The following is a 16,313-nucleotide window of genomic DNA, read 5'->3' on the forward strand; positions in this document are numbered from 1 at the left end:
CAGATAATGTCATAATACCAACAGCAAAATTAGGAATGCCTCTTTGTAAAACTTTAATAAAATCTTGAATTTACAATCAAGGCAGAAATGAGTAACTTAAACACCGTGATTTGAATTAGTTAAAAAATTATCTCAATCAATTTATGCTGAGGAACATATACTTTTAATAAGAGGAGACTTGTCAAAACATGAGGAAGATTTTGACTTCTAGTCTGGACGCCTAAATCTAAGAGTGGCATGTTAAAACTTCAGATGAGCCTTGATATCTAATTTCCACTCGAAAACTTCTTTAACATTTTTTTAGTCAAATGTGGGCGCTAGAAGGAAAATTTTTCGGAAAAATTGAGCGGTGAAATTTTTCCTATTTTTAGATACATATTATGATGCAACAATTTCAGAGAGTAAAAATCATTCGCCTTGACCGGGATTCGAACCCGGATCCCTCAATGATTCCTTATGATACTTTTAACGCAGTGATTTCATGAACACGAAGATCCAACTACGGTTTCAATGACCTCGACTCCTAGCGACTTTCATCCAGCCTTACTTCTTTGCCGCGACTAATGTTCTCGAAGTTTACAAAACCGGCTAGCCACACCAACCTTTAGCTATCTCTATCTCTTTATCCGCATCGCTCATTCATCCCCGAAAGCGGAAAAGTGACTATTCCTTAGCAATGATGCTATGAATAATAGCTTCCTTTCAATAAAATTGCCGTCGCGTAATATTTAACGCAATTTTGTGGTCCTAAAATTTAAAGTTTTGGTAATTAAAATCAGAAAGTTCTTCCCTATATATGAAAAATTCACTTTAACTATATTCATAATGAAGAATCGTTGTTATAACATTTCATTCAGCAATGAAGTCTCAAATTATAGTTTTCTGGTTGTATTAATTCTATTGTTGCCTCAATAAATACTATTAAAGTAACCACAGAAATAATAAGACTATACCGTGAGACTTAGATGTTTACAATATGGATTATTCATCATAAATATCTTAGATGTACATTTTTCAAACCTCAATATTCATAATCCTATTCAAATATTCTTGTTCGTAAGTCTATCTAGTAAATAATCAAAAATTAGTAGTTTTTACGAAAGAATTAACAGTTTCATACAATATTTCTTACATAAAGATGGCAGATTCAAGTAAACCGCCAATGAGGCCATCATAACGTACAATAAGTTAAACTTCCATTAATTTTGAAAAATGCTCGACTTCTTTGCTTAAAATACGTATTTTGCCAGACAGAATATTTTTGTGCGCTGCACATATAGCAAAGAAAATGAAATAGAGTAAGACTATATTGAAACTTTTTGAGTTACGATATTGTATTAATCGTACCAAATTCGACTTAAACTGTTGTTCACGAAGTAATTGAAGAATTTTATAGAAATTTGTCACAAAATATGATCAAAAGTCACAACTCTTAATGAGTGTTACTTACTATTGTTCTCTTTTCGATTTCGCTTCCCTCCGGAGTATGGTAGTTCTGAATATTTCAATTCTCTGGATGTTTTGGGCCTAGTTACCCCAGATTCAACCTCTTTGATAATTGAAGGAGACTATAAACGAAAGGAAAACGATACTTCAGATGGAAATAATCTTTTGAAGAATCTCTAATGATGTAAAGCGAAATACTTAAGCATCGCGAAAGTGGCGCTGCTTTCCGAAGGCATCTGATAATGAGTCAGTGAAGAAAACAAATAAGTCAGAAGACAGAACATCGAAAAACTCCAGTGTGACTTCACTTTTAGCCTTGGGAGCACGACCCATAACAAATAAGTCAGAAGACAGGACAACGAAAAAAACCAGCGTGACTTCACTTTTAGCCTTGACGGGGGAGGGAGTCTTCGCTCATGGGAGGAGGGTTGTTTTCGGTTGACAGTGTGAATGAAATAAGGGCATGAGGGTACTCCGGGGGAGGGTATGGAAAGTGTATGGTATTGTTCGGAAGCGCGCAAATCCGTCCACCTGAAATAATGCTCGAGTTGAGTTGAATGTACCGTTTATCGTGTACATTCAATTGCCATCCCTGAAATGAGAGGTCGACTGGGTCCAGCATTTAGAATACATGCGCGTTTGACGAAATGGAGAGAATAACTTCATACCAATCAAACCTCGTGCCCTCTGAAGCAAATGGGATCACATGATCACAACGATATTCTGGAAAATGAAACAGAAGAAAGATTAAAGTAAAGGCGTATTCGTTCTGCTGGATTCGGATAATTTTATTACAAGGTTTGTCACAAAAGTAGTACGACTTATTTTTTCCCGGATGGACGGACGGACGGATGGTGATTTCTCTGGCTGGATTCAAGGGAGGGGAGTCTCAGGAAAAGCTGGTGGGAGTTGGCTCCCAGATTTGGCGGAGTGCGAATCGTTCGCTTGCGAAGCCTCTATAACGTGACCTCGTTATGCTCCGTCATTAACCGGTTATTGGAAAAGTGCTACGCCAAAAACTTTTGCGTGTAACTGGACAAAACCGGGAGACTCATTGCATGCTCAAGGCAGCTTATGGTGATAACGCCATGGGCAGAGCGAGTGTTTTTGAGTGGCGCAAGTTGTTTCGGGAGGGTAGAGAAGATGTATGTTGAAGAAGCCGAACGTTCAGGATGCCCTTCGGCCTCAAAAAGTGACGAAAATATTACAAGAGTGATGGCTTCGTTGGACAGGGATCCCAGGTTAAGTGTTCGCATGGTTTTTGATTGACTTGGCATCCCTAAAAGTGATGTACATCGACTTGTGACCGCAAACATGGGCATGAGAAAGGTGTGTGCGAAGTTGGTGCCGGGTGTGCTCTCGGACGGACAAAAGGAAACGCACGCGGATCTGCCAAGAGCTTGTCGACCATGTGAGTGAGGATCCAATTTTTTTTTAGACAATGCCCCACCAGAGTTCTTCCTCTTCTCCCGTCTCAAATCCGTGCAGAAAGGACGTCACCGCGCCTCGGTGGAAGCGTTACAACAGGTCGTGACGAGGGAGCTTAGCAGCATTCCAGGCGCCGCCGTCCAGAAAGCGTACGAAGCGTGGAAAACCCGCTGGCACCGGTGTGTGGAGGTACAAGGTTGCTACTTCGAAAACTTTTGAGTGAATGTATCAATTCTGGCAATACATTTTTTAAATCGACTCAGTCCTTCTACTTTAGGGATAGACCTTTTAAACCTGCCCCTTGGAGGACGTGTAGGACATCTATTACAAAGATAAAATTTTTCCGACTTTGGCATAGTCACTAAGCATACACATTCATTTGAAAATGGATACGACACCACCAGAAAACAATACGATAGTTAGGCTGTTGTTGACCTTCGTAGTCAGTTAATGCCATTTCATTATGTAGTACGCGTGGTTAATATTGTTTGGCGGTTGTTAGGCACGTTAGCCCGTTTTCATCTAAGACTATTATTTGAAAATTTCTAAGACAATTACCTTTGAGTTTTGAAGTCGATTATCCGCAACCGTGCTTACGAGGGATTTCCTTGAATAATTTACTCATGCCCATCTTGACCTTAAGTAAAGGTCAAGTAAAAGGTATGGAAAAATGTCTATCATCAATGCTTACATTTCTCCCGACCGTCAGCAAGTGTTCAATGGAGGGAGTAGTTAAACATAATAAATAAAAGATGTAGCACTGTGGCAAGCGCCACTCGTCAAATATAAATGTATGATAGCTTCACGGCCTCTGCTTGGAGGCTATTGCAAAAGCGCAATCGAAGATTACTGGAGGAGGGGAGCAGATCCGCACTCACAGGCTACAAGTAACCAAAAACGACCCGATTCTCTAATTTTATATTCATCATTACAGTGAAAAGTTGACGTTCAGTAATGGTACGAAACGGCCAGATCTCAGTCCTTACTAAGCCTATGGCATACGAAATTCGTTAATCAATTCCCTATCCCTGTATCGCTTGCAGTTTCTCACGAAGGTCTGCTGATAAAACTGAATCATGAGGATTTCATGTGAGGTCCAAGGGGTTGTAGACTTGATCCTGGGCTCATTCGCTCAATATTAGAGGGATTAGAGTTTCGTATTAACCTTTTACCGCTCCTTCCCCAAAAATTTTTTTAGACACGCATTATTCGGCAACTTTTCTCCGATGAGCTTATTTTTACGGACAAAACTCCGGGGGAAAACTAAAGGTAAAGGGGATCGAGATGGTGCGGGGGCTAACGTACTAGCTTCCCACCCACGGGCGCGGGTTCAAATCCCGGCGGTGCTGAATATTTTTCAGAGGTATCTCGATCCCTACTTGAGGTGCTTTGTGGAGGGCACTTTGGGTGAGTACGCCGTCTGTCGGATGGGACGTTAAACTGCGGACCCCTTGGCGTCTTTCGTAAAGAGTAGGCTAATGCCGACGCCGGGTTTCTCTCCACCCTTCCTGTCCATCCCCTATGGCGCAAATGACCTCAACTGTCGGTCGCCTCCCCTAATAAACTACTACTACTGAAGGTAAAGTCTCTGTGTCATTCGAAGCTATTACTTTCGTGCGATAAGATTTCAATGCGGTGTTTTCACAGCGAACCGTTACTAATTAGTCACGGTTTAAACTGTTTATTTAATTTTTATATGAGTCTATGACTAAATGTTACAATAACCAGACAGGCAAATATGATCAGGACCAATTACTTACCTTCACTGCTTCGTAGATTCTGCGAACATCTCACGCTACTGCTTCTCCGTTTCTAGTTTGACGCTTCCCTTTGACTGAGAGCAGCAAGAGGATATGGCTCTACGTAAATGACAGCACTTTTTCACTTAAGATAAAATGAAAGTGTAGACACAACGATAGAAGTAAATTTACACATATCGCCATCTGCTTGGATAGCCGCACTTGAACTTAATAGTTGAGCCGTACTTGAACTATTGAACAATTCTTCAGCCCTAGATCAGCACGCACCCAGTACCTTGATAACCTCTCTTCTATTCCGTTGACGCAGATGCATGGATTGGCGCTCCTGAAGTATTTTCGTCGAAGGAATTTTTAAAATAAAACATCCACTGAAAAGCGTTTCACATTTTCACGGAGGTGAGCTTAGGGACTGTAAGCGCTCTCCGAATGAGGCGCAGGAAATTAGGATCGTATAACACGGCCAAAGAGAAAATATTCAGCTTGGCACGGTGGGGCGAAACCATTGTCAACGCGCATGGCAGTTAACTGAAAGGAGCTGCGTACAAACGGTTCATAGGCTCGAATCATCGCACCAACTAGTTGGGGAAGTCAAATGTGCTATAACTTTGCTGTCAAAAAGCTAGGAACTCTCACTTTTAAAACGGTGCTTGAGTGAAAAAACGAATTTAAAATCTTCGTTTACAAGCGTTGATAAGGTGAGATTCATCTCTTTCTAGAGTTAAATTTTTCTCTTGTGCCTTTTTCTATCATCATTTATGTGGAGTGAAAACTAGGTCACGGGAAAACGATTTATTATTTCCTACTTCCGCTATGATGACGATGATGTAGACTTTCCTGATTGTGTCGTCACTACAGATTAAGTGGCAACTGGCGTGGTAACCTAAGTTAGCAGGGCGTTCGGCAATCCGCTGGATGGCCCCGGGTTCGAGTCACTAGTGAAAAATTCATTCCTAAACATTATTTATTTTCCAAAGAAGTGAGCGTTTGTTATACAACCATTATAACAGCACCAGACATACATACGCGTATAAAACATCAAAAATGCAATTTTTAATAAAAGTTAATTTAATGAAATGACAATTATTTTGAAGTTTTAGGTTGTTTTGATAAACTATGACCTCTTCAGAAAATGTCAACACCTTTATTTATTCATTATATTCAAGGTGTAGACAAACAACTAATGAGTAAAATCCAGGCGGATCGTAAAATCCAGTATTTTCTAGTCGTTGGAACTGCGTGGTATACCGAATGAGTTTACAGGGAAAGGAAATGCGCCCCCTTCCTCCTGGCCTCCTCTCTATCTTGCATGCGTGAATGTTACATGTTTTAGAGATCAGTTCGAGGTGAACTCAAGCCTAGCTCTCCAAAACTAACTTTCATATTCATATATAGAATGCAATATTCACACATCTCGGCATGTAATTTAAGATTTTACGATACGCAACTGAGCGCATTTTGTAGTTGTTTACCCGTATCTATGCTCCAAGGGACTTGATATGCCCCATGCCAAATCAAGTATTCATTAATTCATACATAATTACTGTGGTAATATAATTTAGCTGAGGTAAATCATTTATTTTCTTTCGTATTATTTTTAGCGTAAAGATAGGCAGTTGAGTGCATATATATCTCATCCTCTTTTTCAGGTTTCATCGTTAAAATTAACCAAATTTGCTCATTTCTGTGCCCAAGGTACTATTTTTATCGGAACTTCAAGATCTTTCTTAGGCACTCTAAGAAAATAGCCCACTTCGAGTTGGAAATTTCATCAATCCGTGACGTCTAAATGTCTTTCCACCACCCAAACCCTTTAGAGCGGACACTGTATAGATTAGCAGGTGGAATCGAGGCATTATGGGGAAATACTGAAGGTCAGAATAATGGCTCCCATTCCTAAGGTGCAGGAGAGTGGCCGCGGAGAGACTAGGAATCGCAAAAAAAGCGAGGGAAACAATAGGAACGGGGAAAAGTGAATATCGCATCAATGATAAGCAACTGTCATACAAAACTTAGCGTTTCCTTTAGTATTGTGTGCCACTTTCCTATCATCATAACGGAATTTTACGAAGTAGCGACCACAAATACCTTGCAATTTTTTATATAAATAAGTATAACACATCTCTTCCATTGAGTTTTCTCTTGCTAAAAGTGAAGATGGAGGCATTTTCATGGCAATAACCAATAGAAACGGAGGTAATGAAATAGCAATCACTTTGGACACCCTGTGACGACAAGGGGATGCGTCAATTCATCTAAGGAGCAATATTGGACGTTTCCTCCAAAGAAAAAGGAGCAATAAACCTGAAAGTGAGGCAATCTAAATCATGTATGGAAAAAATTTTTATGGTAGTCTACCATTTAAGATGTGTTTTAGATGGACATCTGGACTATTCACGCTACAGTTCTAACCCTCATTTAACAGGGCACAGCATGGTACCCAACACTATATCAATTGCAGTCATTAAATCCAAAATGCTATTATTGTTCTCCCCCTTCCACAATTTCTCAACATTGCCCCCTCTTGCACAGTTTTCTACAGTCCATCCCAGCCAAAATGCTCTGCACCCATCTTTCGCACCCCATTTCGATTTCTCCCAAAAATCCTCTCTCCTCCACCACCATGTCTAGTACTTCTTCGTTTGTTTTCCTTTTTGCTCATTTTACTTTTCCCATTCTTCTCCAAACGTATCTCAAAACCATGAAATTGATGTTTATTCTCTTTCCACAATGGCCAAGTTTCTGCACCATAGAAAACTACGCTCCATATAAAAATTTTCTCAATTTTCTGAAGCCTTATTCCAGTTTCTTTTCATCATACTTTTCAGCATCTTGTGCTCTTGCAGAAAGATAACTATAAAAAGATATTTACTCTTTGAGAAAATTTGATCTCGTATAGGGAAAGGCACAAGAGGACACAAATAACAACAAAAGAGTGCCTACTTGCATCATTTATTGCAAAAGGAACATCAATCGTATTTTGATAATGATTAAAAAGCTATACGTGGAGTAAAATGATCTAGTAGTGGTGATTGTTAGGGGAGGTGATCGACAGCTGGGGTCATTTTTGACCATTAGATATAGGAGTTAAATTGAAGAGGTAGGATGTTCAGGAGATGGAGGAAAACTGTAGAGAAATCATACATTGGCATTTGCCTACTATCAATGAAAAGAGCCCAGGCACCACAAAATCTAATGTTCTATTCGATAGATGTCATACTACACTTAAAGTTGTCTCAACATAGCACCCCAAGAAGGGTTTGGGATACCTCTGAGAAGTTCTATCAACACTGGGATTCAAACATGAGCCCTAGGGTGTGAAGCCAGTAACACACTAGCCACCTGAATAGCATGAATGACCAAATATTGGCATGATCAAGGAAGGTTAGGTGATGTTATGGAAGAAAGCTTGTGTCAGCCTACGTTTTCTTTTCCTCAATAAAGATGAAGTTGTAGGTTAACCAAACACCTCAAGTCTGATCAAGTGTAATAAGGAGGTGGAAGGAACATGATGCTTAGCCACAGTAACCACTACCAGCTTAGCTTCCAAATGACATAATGAATTATGCAGAGGGAGAAGTTGCCCACTTAATGTTATCATATATTTTTTCCCATGTGCCTATTTGTTTCTATTTTTTCCCTAACTACTCTATTTTGAATCCTTAGATATACTGAAAAATATTTAACTCCATTTTATCCAAAATGTATTTCAATTAAGCCATCAGATCTGCATGAAACTCCAAAAATCAACAGCAAATAAATTAATCTTATTTCTACATCAGTGAAAAAGATTATACCTCATGTAGACTTAAATAAAAGATATCCTCAGAAAAAGCTGTAATTATAATCAGCAAGAGGTGTGAAGACAGAATAGTATTCATACAAGGTAGATTTGGGATCCACCACCACTCTCTTTATCTATCCACATCCCATTAACTCAAATATTTTGATGTTCAGAGAAAATTTCAACCTGGTGGGTCCCTTGATTTCCATCTATGTCAGCCCACCCACCCCTGATTCTTCTCGATACTCTTAACCTCAACAACAACAGTTTAATGAATAGCTGATCTTAGCATTTTTCCACTTGATAAAATTTATTTTACCACCAGGTTTCAATGTATTACATTATCATCAGGTCTGACCTGATGACAATGTAATACATCGAAACCCAGTTGTCAAATAAATTTTATCAAGTGGAAAAGTGCTAAGGTCAGTTATTCAATTTGTTTAACTTGCACCACATCATGCCTGAAGCTAATTAATTTTTTCATAATACCAGTTTACTCTGAATGCCTCTAAGCTTGAAGAAGATGCCATTGGCATTGATAAAACAATAGGAATAATGTTCTCTTGCCCTACTATTCAATCCCATTTTAGCTTTGGTCATGTAATCTTTTCATATTCTCCTTTATTCAAGCTCTCACCAATTTTTCCACTCATTCATATTACAGTTTCCTCATTATATCATCAATTATACACAAGACCCAAATAGAAGTTGAGATGACAATCTCAAGGTAGAATCAAATGTACCAGTAAAATGCTTTGGAAGGCTGAAATTGTCATTGATGCCCTTAAAGAGTTTTATTTTAAGTTGATCACAATAAACATAATGTTTTATGAACATACCTTACCATTCTCCAGAAGCATTGAATAGATTTTTGGGCAGTTGGATTCTCTAATGCCTCAACAGCTTGAAATTCATGATTTCATGGTATGATCTTGGTATGGTATAGTTATCTCAGCAAGAATGTATATTTATATTCTTTGAATAGTATAAGGAGTAGAGTTCAGTCAGTGGCCCTTTATGCTGGGCCCCAAGTATATGAGAAGCCCTATCCTGCAACCCATAAATGACAACTATGTATGTAGTTACCAAGAGAGGTAGGATGCCCAAAAACCTCATTGAATCAATCTCCAATATTTCTATCTTCATGTCTGTACTTGAATTCTATTCCTATAATACTCTGAGTGATACCAAACAGCTATGGAAGAGAACATTAGCCATTATAATACCCTAAAAGTTTATTTTGTACTAAGTTTTCAAATTACTTTCTTTTCAATTATTCAAATATGCTCCAATTTAATTAGCATTTTTATTAAAATGTTCATGCAGTCTATTTCTTTACTTAGCCAGTTTAGAACACCATGAGATTTCTTTCTGGCCAATCTCTCTCTATACTCCTGATTAGCACCTGTAATGACATGTGGTAAGTCAGTGTTCAAGTGGGCAGTTATTGTTTGAGCCATTCTGCTATTCATTAGAAAGAGATTTGTCTGGAGACCCTTGGTACTAGATCTCAATCACAGAATATCTTTTTGAATGTATGATTCTAAGATACACAAATCAATATGTTTGTGCATTTTGTAGTTTTCAAATGATATTTGACTTTGCTCATAGCTTTCAATGTCTTCTGCAAGAATCACATGAATGATGAAATCAACATTCAACCCTTGGGGCAGCTGTAACCTTGGTGCATGCATTTTTTTTTGGTTTTGCTAACTCATCTAACCAACAGAATATCTAAAATTTCATATCACCTACAAGGGATTGGACAGGGAATGTGAGATCAGTTTCTACAATAAATGAATATTAATTTTAAAATTCAGAGAAAGCTTTTAAATATCTTGAAATTTCATCATACAGTATAATACCAGAGTAGATCCAAAGTAGGTAACACCAATGTGCGAAGAACTGATGAGTCCACCATTACAGAAATTCACATGTTCATGTATCAATATGTACATGAACTTTGTTATCAGCTCCATCAGGCTGTTGTTTGAAAAGTAATGTACTATGATACCATATTTTTATCACCTAATCTGAACAGTTTTCTTGAAAAATTCCATTTGTCCAAGACTCAATGCAGGCAAAAACTTTTATTTCTTCCAGAACAGTACATTGGATTATATTTCCATTGTATCACTTCCAGAATTCAAAAATTAAAGATATTCATCAAGGAAAACCTTTAATTCACTTCAAGTGTGTATCAGTCTGATTCATAATTTTGCCACTGGCAGCTTTTTCACTTTATGCGGATGTCTCATTTTGAATTCAAGTAAATTGCCAAACTGTCAAGTTAGGAAATTAACTACATTTGTCGCAAGTGACCACCGACATATTGTTTACCAGTGACTGCATCATCACTAAATTTTCTATAACATCTTGTTAATCAAAATATATCTTTGAATTTATTATGTTTTATGAATGGATATCCACAGATATTTTAATAAACAGCTATATAAATGTTCAATATCTGGTCTGAGCATGTTTGTATACTTCATGCCTAAAGATATATAATTGACAATGAGTCATTCACTATTAGCTTTTTCAGCTTTAACATATTATAGTTGGTTCCTCGAAGGGCATTGTTTTTATCAGAAGCAAATATATAAGGCATTTCAATCTGAAATGTGAATCAAATTATTATCAGTACTTTTGACAATCTTTAACAATTAATTTTATCAATATTTTCTTTTCAAGGATTTTCTTCATTCTCAATCCATTCCGATTTAATGAAAACAATTGTCAAAAACAATATTCTTTTCAACACTTCTCTTGTTTTATTTATATCATAACAAATTCAACTTAAATTAAACATAAAATACTATAAATGAAACAAATAAGGTAATGAGTTGTAAACGAAAATAAATATTGAAAAATATTCAAAAACTGTCATATGATGTTATCTGTTTAAAGGCACTACAATATCAAACATCTTTTCCAATGTGAAGCAACAATTGGTCATTGCTCTGATTTGATTTTAGTGTAGCAATTGTGAAGTAATATAATATTATACAAATTTAAAGCAAAATAAAAAACAATAACATGGAATAAGTGCTTTCTCATATTCACCCTATCATCACACACAAAATGACAGCACATTTGGGAGTTTGCATTAATAAAGGTTTCATTAGCTACAGGTAAAATAAATCCATAGGTACAACGGATACCATAAAAGTGTTTCCTGAGATAATGAAACAAATTTGACCAATGAAAGAAATTGGTAAGAATAACCTTTTAGATAGTTTGTAATATTTTCACAATGATTGTTAGGTTCTTTTGAATGATAGTGGTGGCGAAGAGATACAATATCATTCCATTGGTCTTAAGAAACTAATTTATAGTATTACAATGTTTACTGCTTGATTCTGATACAAAAGTCTGATTGTTTAAAATTTTTCACAAATAGAAAAAAATATTATTCTGCTAAATATAAATGAAACTATCATTAACAGCAGAGAAGTTACTAGTAACTGGAACACGTTTTCACTATTCACAATTTGAATATTTCATGAAAAAATGTCAGTGCTCCCAATGAATACAAAATTGTTTATTTCAATGTGCATTGATTATCTGCATGTGTTTCAATAGGGTTTTAATTTTTAACTTTATTTCTGGCCTGAATACAAAATACAAATACAGAATTTTGCAATTAGTCAATAATCAGCAGATTCTCGTCAAAAGTCATGTTTATCAGATAGAATATGATTGTAAGAATGATTAGGCCAATTTCTATTAAATAATTTTAAAAATAGTACCATGAGCACTTCCTGTTGTTTGTTTGACGAACACATGTTTACCCAACTTTCAAAGTTTCAGCTCATTTGATTTGTGTACTGTAGCTATTACTAGTGACTAGATTTCCTATGTTGCAGTGAGTATACAATATTTGAAGTTCTATGTACAAGAGCACTTGCCAATCCTTTGTAATGAGAGATTATAACTAAATTATCTGTTTTCTTTTGTGTCAAATATTGTTAAAAACCATGCATACTGAAACTCACGTTCAGTGTTCCATTAATCGCTGCTTTAAAGCTTTTAACTTTTACCATGTCAGCATAGATGCAATGAGTTTGTATAAATAAATAAGCATCCAAATCTGTCCCACAGAAGGTTCATAATGCTTTTGTGTATTGATAGATTACATACCTTCTGATTAACTGCGCCCACTTTTGTATAAAAACACATTCATTTTTAAACTAACAGTTTTCACAAACTCAAATTTGGAAGCACAAATGTTTCCATGTTCCAACCAATATTAACAGCAATATGATTGATTCTTTGGTATTCAAATTATCAAAATCCATTTCATGGCAAGAAGATGTAATCCAACGGTTGCAGCCAAATGAAGATTCGTCTTCATCAACGTTCAACCTTAAATGACACCTAGAGAGATGAGAAATAATGCTTTAAAAAATTCCTGGAGCCATTAATGCTTCAGTACAATGAAATAATTTCCTAGTATGAGGATACATAAAGAATTAAATAATAAAGTTTCAAGCATTGTTTTATCTCAGAATTACATCTTATATTCTGTCATGCATTCCACATTTTTGAAAGAAAAATTTTCTTCCCAGCTCTAAGGACAAATCAGTCAAAAGGTCAATATGTTATTCATACTTCATCTTAGTTATTAAATGATGGGCGATCGTCATAAAAAATACAGAATTCTAATTGATGTGGGTTAGAGAAATGGTTCTCATCTATACTCTACATCATTTATTAAAAAATGAAGTGATTTACTTAGTGGGTTTCCAGATAAGTGGAACCACTTCTTCTCACCTTTCATATTCTTTCAACATAGTTTCCAGGGAAGGTACCAAAGTATCCAGTGCGATGACTGGAACCAACATACCAGCCATCATCACACTTCTCCATTACATACACTGTGTCTCCCTCTTGTAGCTCCAGCTCATCTTCATTTTGAGGTTTATAGTTGTATAAAGCACGATAACTGCCAATATTTAAAAAATCATTAGAATAATGTCTTTCGTCACTGAGGTATTAAATTTCAATAATGAATAACCAGGTCTGTATGCATGAAAAAACTTTTCTACATCCCAGGGGAATATTTTCTAATGAGATTCTCCTTTATACCTATTAATTTAATTCCTATCTTTTTTCCCAAAGCACTATTAATTAATGGTGAAATAATGAAAATGGTGTGCATTAAGCATGAAATATTCCTTTGGGTTAAAATCTTGCTATTATACATTACATTTTATGCCATTCATTTTAATATACTTCTAGACTCATGGGCATTTTGTAATCTATATCTATTTATATCTATCTCACTTATATTTAAGGTAAGATAAGAATTAGATTAGGATTAAAACAGATTAAGTGAGAAATTAGGATGGTATTACCATGTATGAATCTTTCTCATGATGATATTGGCCTTGAAACTTAGGTAATTATGCCGGGCCATACCACTTTTTTTGTTCATTGGAGTCAAATAAATTAGAGTAAATAAACAGCGATGGAGTTTTATCAATAGCATTAAAAGTAATCTTAAAGGTTCGTCCAAGCCCTAGAAATTTTACATGTAGTAATCAGCACTGATGAGAAGAGATAAGGACAACAAAAAAGACATATCAATTGAAATTTGCTAGTAATTTAAGAATGAGAATATTTAGCTTTTTATCTTTTTCTCAGATGTTTCTCATAAATTTCTCAGAGAATTCTAGGAAGTTACATAATTTGTTTTTGAAAACACGTCATATTTTCAAAGAAAAGAATGTTTTATTCAAGCAGTTACAGTAAATAGGGAATGCTTAAGTCTGTGGAATTTCACATCCAGTGAGCAGTAATAGCCATAAAATAATTTGCAATTGGCATAGTAAGAAGAGATGGCGAAAATATCATGTACAATGAATTTGTTATGTCTATTAGTTTATGGGTGTTAAAACAGGGGTCACTGAGTAAGGCAATTCATCTTACTGAAAACCCCCTTATGAAAAGTCCCTTTGTAATATTGTTGTGACCATTGAATTGTGCAAAGTATTATATGAAGTATAGTATGTTCCTACTTATTTATGCATGAATAACAAGATTTTCATCATTAATTTCATTATAACACAGCCATATTTTGCTTCCCAAAGAGTCTTTACAGATGTACCCTTAATGATGTACCTATATTCAATACACCGTCTATTACTAATTTTGCTTCATATCAAGATTACCTACTGCCTCATTTACCTCAAATAATTTATTTGTACCCAGACAGGTAGGAAAACAAGCTGACGAGCACTTTAATTGAAAATATGTATTCCCTTGCCTCTATCAAAATACTAAAATTCACCAAATTTACCAATTTCATTTAGCATCTAGCATAATACATTTTTTAGGTAAAGTAAGGTCTGCAAAAAATTATGCTTGTGCCTTTAGTAACATGGCAGAGTATTACCCAAATTCCAGTCTATGTATTTCAAAGCTAATAGGAGCAGCGATTAAGTTCACGTTTCTTTATCATCTTTGTTGAAAGATATCCTTAAATCACTCATAGGGGGAGTATCATATAATAATCCTATTATTCAAATCAGGGTATTTTGAATACAATATGCTGATTATGACTGATGAAATCAAGTTTAGCTGGCTTTCATTACTATTTGCAGTGATAACCTTTTATTTTCAAACAAAGGATATAAGATGTCTAATTCACATCAAATCTTTCGCATAACATTCTGAATTTGGGTGACTTTAAAATACAGTACTCAATACAATTGCATCGATGGAATTTCATTCTTGAAAGAGAAAAATCACAATTGTCATAGGTATGAGGGAAGTAGAGACAGATTGAGCAAACTCCAGAGATACAGGAGTGTGGAGTCCATAACAATCTTAGAAATATAGCAATTCCTGTTTACAATGTCATAATCCCACTCTTCAGGGGAATAATTTTGAATTAGTCAGAATTGTGGATTACAAGGCATTGGTGACTCAATCAGCAAAAGTGTTGTACATCCAAGAGAATACATCATAAGAAAATAAAGCCAATGAAAATATGAAGAAACAGGAATGCTGAGATAAACATTAAAGTTGTGGGTCATTGACTAGAACAAGTAGAACAATTCATCTATTTGGGCGATGTTATGGAAGAAGGTGAGTATATATGGTCAGGGAATTCAAAACAATTTCCTTGCATAGGGTAATGAAATGTTTACAAAGAGGCAGAAGTTGATGACATGTCCCTTTAGTAATGTTGTAAAAGAATGCCAGCAAAAACTTTAATAAGGAGCATAGTTTTGCATGGCTTGGAAACTTGTTCATTGAGGTAAGAGGATAAGTATGCAAGTAGATTTGAGGCTTTTGAGATGTGGGAGTGGAGAATAATGGATGAAAATATAATGGTCGGAACGGAAAATCAACTTGAAAGCAGTCTTATATGCTTTAAAATACAGTAATTGATTGCTCATGAAAATATGTGTCCTATGCTAGGTGTATATTTTAATTTGCTAATTAGAGGGCTAATATTTCATTAAAATTTTTTATAACATTAAATATAATCGTAAGTCTAAAAAACCAGATATACTCATTGATTGGGCTTCTTCTAATACATAGGTAGTTTGAAACAAATAATCGTGTTTTAAAAATTTCCAACTCTTTCAAGTAATTCAACAATGTATTACTCGATTTAATTTAATTATAATACCAGAAGAATACAAAAACAACTTACGGAACAGGATCAGAGTGAGTATCTATATGCAATGTTTGGTTGACTGATGGAATCTGCAGTTTCTGTGCAGCTGACGGGCGAGTCTACAGAAATAATAATAATAATCAATAGAAAACTTATTCTATTAATATGTGACAGTATTTCCTACTGTTAACTAAAAGTGACACAGTTTAGTAAAGCTGCTATGAGGATGGATTTATATATTGGATACTAAATACTATGAGGA

The 16,313-nt window shown here is 35.7% G+C and overlaps 1 protein-coding gene across 9 annotated transcripts in view; it reads right to left on the minus strand.

Moving 5' to 3' along the window:
- Window positions 1-10,493: 10,493 nt before the first annotated feature.
- The window catches only part of CAP (Cbl-associated protein), a 407,290-nt gene continuing 401,470 nt past the window's right edge, over window positions 10,494-16,313 (minus strand). For all 9 annotated transcript variants that reach the window (XM_071583869.1, XM_071583868.1, XM_071583873.1 and 6 more), the window contains 3 exons: window positions 16,088-16,170; window positions 13,195-13,366; window positions 10,494-12,798 (listed from right to left, as the gene is read on the minus strand). In XM_071583869.1, the coding sequence (XP_071439970.1) occupies window positions 13,198-13,366; window positions 16,088-16,170 (252 nt within the window). In that variant the 3' untranslated portion in view covers window positions 10,494-12,798; window positions 13,195-13,197. The remainder of the gene's footprint in view (window positions 12,799-13,194; window positions 13,367-16,087; window positions 16,171-16,313) is intronic.

The sequence above is a fragment of the Hetaerina americana genome, unplaced genomic scaffold (assembly GCF_022747635.1).
Source record: "Hetaerina americana unplaced genomic scaffold, ioHetAmer1.1.p SCAF_15, whole genome shotgun sequence".
Classification (NCBI taxonomy): Eukaryota; Metazoa; Arthropoda; class Insecta; order Odonata; family Calopterygidae; genus Hetaerina; species Hetaerina americana.